The sequence below is a fragment of the Microtus ochrogaster genome, unplaced genomic scaffold (genome assembly GCF_000317375.1).
Source record: "Microtus ochrogaster isolate Prairie Vole_2 unplaced genomic scaffold, MicOch1.0 UNK15, whole genome shotgun sequence".
Classification (NCBI taxonomy): Eukaryota; Metazoa; Chordata; class Mammalia; order Rodentia; family Cricetidae; genus Microtus; species Microtus ochrogaster.
The window spans coordinates 552,424-556,704 of record NW_004949113.1 but is presented as its reverse complement, the minus strand read 5'-3'; the positions used below and the strand labels follow the sequence as shown (position 1 = coordinate 556,704).

Genomic DNA, 4,281 nt, shown 5'->3' with positions numbered 1-4,281 from the left:
CTCTCTCTCTCTCTCTCTCTCTCTCTCTCTCTCTCTCTCTCTCTCTAATCCCTCCATGTCATAGTGAGTGTGTAGATGCCAGAGGAATACTTCAGGAGTACCCCTCAGCGCCCACATTCTTTGAGGCAGGGTCTCCTCTCAATCTCTGCTGCTTACTCCCAGCTGATGTGCAAGTTTCCAGGGATCCTCCTGTCTCTACCTCCCATCTCATTGTGGAGTGCTAGGGTTACAGATGTGTGCTACAGCATCCAGGATTTTTTCCATGGGTTCCAGGAATTCAAACTCAAATCCTCCAGTTTACCCAGCAAGCAGTGTACCCGCTAAGCCATCTCTCTAGCTCACTGTAAATCTCGACTGATCCCGTCGTTAGAGTAGAAGATGAGCACTGGGTTAAACCTCACCCTGACAATTCACAGCAAAAACTTATTCTCTCTCCTTCTCTTCTTATTCTCTCTCTCATTCTTACTCTCTCTCCTTCTCTTCCTCCTCTTTGTTTCCTCCTCCTCCTCTTCATCTTCTACTTATCCTCCTCCTAGCTTCTAACATCTCTAACTTGCTATGTAGCCGATGATAACCTTGAAATTCTGAGCCTTCTGTTTCTACCTCACAATATAAAGAATGAGTGTTACACACCACCACTTCCAGTTTCTGCCGTGCTGGGAATTGAACCAGGGTCTTGTGCATGCCAGACAAGTACTCTACCTACTGAGCCACGTCCCCAAGCCCTCACTGCTCCATTGCACAGCTGAGAAAACCAAGTCCCAGTCCTGGATGTGCCTTGAATAAGGACATTGACATCAAAATATACAGCACTGCTCCTAGGCCAGGCTGGCACCTTCGAGCTGTGTCAATCAATGCCTCTCGCCCCACACTTTTCTGGGTGACGACGTCCGCATCCTGTTCCCGTTTTTTCCTCCTGAGTCAGAGAAGAATGGTCCTCATGTGGGGTGCTCCACAGGGCCATGGGGTTATATAAATCTCAAGGCAGAGAGGGGGTGGAGAGTGGGGAGTCGAGCAAGCGGAAGATGGCAGGAGAGCCAGAGCCCCAGCGGCCAAAGAACCATGGTGAGGCTGGGTACCTCTGAACGCTTTCAGGGGAGCTGGGTCCAGGATCCAGGGTGATATGGGCCTGGCCTCCAGCTCGAGGATGAGGGAGGTCAGCTGCTGTGTTCTATTCCATTATTCAGAGGAGGAGGTCACATTTGAAGTCCAGAAATTTACTGAGAGCGACCATGAGGGTCTCATTTGCAGTTCCAAGAGCATACCAGGTACTGGGGTGATTCGGGGGCAGAGGTGTTGGGGTGCTCTGCAGAATTAACACAGCAGAGCAGGATCTTCCCCTGGGACTTCAGCTCTGCCCATCTGTCCATTCTGCAGAATATCTGACCCGAGTCCCCTGGCTTCTCCTGCTTCTCATCTGTTTGAGTATCTTTGTCCTGATGTTGGCCACCCTGGTTCAAGGTCAGTCAGGGCAAGGCTGGGGAAGCAGGGCTGGAATGTGGAATCCTTTTAGGTTATTTTGTTTGTTTGTGGCATTTTGTATATTTTTATTTTGCTATTTTATTTTTTGCACTTGTTAAACAAGAACTCTAGCACAGGACACTAATTGAACTTTTAGATTTTTCCTCTGGGATGATCTTTGCTTAGCCCCCAAATTCACCAGAGCTGGGACACCTAAGCTGCACATTCCTCATTCCGTCTGTGACCCTCTCCAAAATGGGACCCGTCCTCCCTTGTTGCTGGACTTGGCACAGCCAGATGCCGTCAGGGCTCACACAGGGTGTGGGTGTGCTCTTCTCTCTTGCAGTTTCCAGGATTCGTGGATGCCCACAGAGACTGATCTCAGATCAGCAGGGGAGCTCCAGCTTGGGTGAGGGGCAACTGGGGCTCTGAGCGGGAGAGGACTCTGAGGTTGTGTGAGGTGGGCAAGCATGGGCAGAGGCATGCTGCATGTGTGGCAGCATGAGAGAGGGACCTGTGTGAGGTCCCGGCAGTGTTTGGACTAACAGGGTCTGAGACCCGGTGTTCTAGCCTGTGAAATGGGCTCCTGGGGTCACTGTGATTAACAACAGTGATCTCGTGGGTCCAGTCCTGCACCAGGTGCACAGTTGGGATTTGATTGTTGCAAACTTCTTCTTGTAGTTGCTGTTCCTCAGGAGCTGACACAATCCATCTTGGAGAAAGTCCAGCAGCAGCTGAATCAGATCAATGTCTCTCTGGGTGAGACTCCAGGGCCCCAGTTAGAAGGAAACTGAAGGGTTATCAGAGGGATTGGCATCCACCTTCTGGGGCTTCCACTGAGGCAGGCAGGATAGAGCACAGGGATTGTGGCCTGGGTTTTGGGAGCACTGAGTCGGTAGCTGAAATAGAAGCCAAGCCCCGGGCTCTAAGGCCCAAGACAAAGGGGAGAAGGGAACCCAGGAGCTGAACTCATGTGGCCCCACTGCCCTGTTTGCTCTGTAGCTGGCCTGTGCCGGCCATGCCCCTGGGAATGGGAGCTCTTCCAGGGAAGCTGCTACCTCTTCTCCCGGACTCTGGGCAGCTGGGAAGCCTCAGTCACCTCCTGCCAGAATCTTGGAGCCCACCTGGTGATCGTCAACAGTTTTGAAGAGCAGGTAATGGGGCCACGATAATCCTCCCACCTTACCCATCCGAGGCATTGGATTCCAGATTGGAGGCTGTGGGGTGTGGAGATGCAATCAGAGAGGGCTTCCTGTAGGAAGAACCACAATGGAGTGGTGAGGTCCACATGAAAGGCAGCTTGGGTCTAAAGGGAGTCACAGAAGTTTTGAGACATTGTGTGACTCTCTTGGGACCCGCCTAGGAACTCAGATATACATGAAGATATTTCCACGTATATGCATTTTAATCCGCACCCACGGCATACATTCACATGCCAGTCCACACAACTCGACCAGCACTAGGCTTGAGTGCAGAAAAAGCTTGTAGGGGAGGCAGGAAGAGTGGGAATAAGGATGGATGATGGAGGTGTCTTTCTGACTCTTTCCCCTTCCCCCCACCTCCACTCAGCAATTCCTCAAATACTTGCACATCAGAAAGAATGAACTCACCTGGATCGGCCTCAGTGATCACAGACATGAAGGTTCCTGGCACTGGGTGGATGGAACGCCACTTGGACTCAGGTGAACACTCAGAATCCCAGAGACAGTGGGCTGGAAGACGGCCCTCACCCTAAACACAGCCTTTGGTACTGGAACGCACCATGGCTGTTTCAAATGCAGGACCCCACATCCCTGAGCATTCTTTTCCTTGAGCCTAAAGCCAGTTCCCCAAAATCTGCTTTTCCCTTTGCTGGGATGATTCTCACAGAGGTGAGGTTAGAACTCACATTTTACTAAACCCTACCCTGGACTCCTGTCCACTGGCTTGGTCCTCAGACTTTGTCCATGAAAGCCCAAGATGGGTACCTCTGCAGTGACTGGGAGTGGGGCTCTGGACAGGATGGCTGTCTCTGATAACTAGTAATGTTTGCAGCTTCTGGAAAGATGGGGAGCCCAATAATGAAGGGGATGAGGACTGCGTGGAGCTGTCAGAAGATAAGTGGAATGACAAAAGATGTGCCGCGAAAAACTTCTGGATCTGCGAGAAGCCCTCGGCTCCCTGCCCTGGTCACTGAGAGTCTGCGCTTCCCCTAGGCACACAGGCAACTTGGGGGCACTCTGCTCTAGTTCCAGCCACCTTGTCCATCCCTGGTGTCCCTGCTCTGACTCCCTTGAGATCCCAAGAGAATCCCTTGAGACACCCTCCCCTTCAGATCTTCCCTCTTCTTCTGTGGATGATCTCAGTTGCTCTTCCCAGCCCATGAACCCCTCGGTAGTCACTCAGTGACTGGGTCTGGGTGTTGCTCAGTGACTCACAGTTTGCCCAGCACAAGTGAGTCTCTCTAGAGTTCCATCCCCAGCACAGAAATAAAAGAATGAACAAATAATTAAATTCATATATGGCCTGATGTGTTCCATTCCATGGATGCTGCTCTGGACATTGTCTTCATTAATGATGCTTTGAAATATTTGATATTAGCTAGAATATTTGTGTCTACAACACTTTTGAGTTGTGAAGCAATTGTTTTGTTTGTTTGTGACCTTGAACTTGATATGTAGATCAGACTACCCTTGAACTCACAGAGATCTACCTCCTTCTGCCTCCTCAGTGCTGGGGTTAAAGACTTGGATAGCTATACCTTGATGAATAAGTTTAAATTTGGGGGGGGGGGGAGGTGGTACTCTACACCCACTGAGTACATTCATGTTCATTTATACT

At 50.6% G+C, this 4,281-nt stretch overlaps 1 protein-coding gene across 1 annotated transcript; it reads left to right on the top strand.

Annotated features, from left to right (window-relative positions):
• The first annotated feature begins 985 nt into the window (after window positions 1-985).
• LOC101990865 (CD209 antigen-like protein E) lies at window positions 986-3,941 on the top strand. Its single transcript, XM_005366964.2, has 8 exons — window positions 986-1,065; window positions 1,188-1,268; window positions 1,378-1,461; window positions 1,808-1,870; window positions 2,143-2,220; window positions 2,464-2,615; window positions 3,031-3,143; window positions 3,496-3,941. Exons 1-8 carry the CDS (start codon window positions 1,026-1,028, stop codon window positions 3,635-3,637), a joined length of 753 nt encoding a protein of 250 aa, XP_005367021.1. The 5' UTR covers window positions 986-1,025; the 3' UTR covers window positions 3,638-3,941.
• Window positions 3,942-4,281: the final 340 nt, after the last annotated feature.

What these genes read in the sequence shown, in the direction of transcription:
- LOC101990865 (XM_005366964.2), top strand. Translation starts at nt 1,026, where the DNA reads ATGGCAGGAGAGCCAGAGCCCCAGCGGCCAAAGAACCATG. An exon ending in GTTGGCCACCCTGGTTCAAG is followed by an intron (nt 1,462 to 1,807) that starts GTCAGTCAGGGC and finishes TCTCTCTTGCAG; the next exon opens with TTTCCAGGATTCGTGGATGC. An exon ending in TCAACAGTTTTGAAGAGCAG is followed by an intron (nt 2,616 to 3,030) that starts GTAATGGGGCCA and finishes ACCTCCACTCAG; the next exon opens with CAATTCCTCAAATACTTGCA.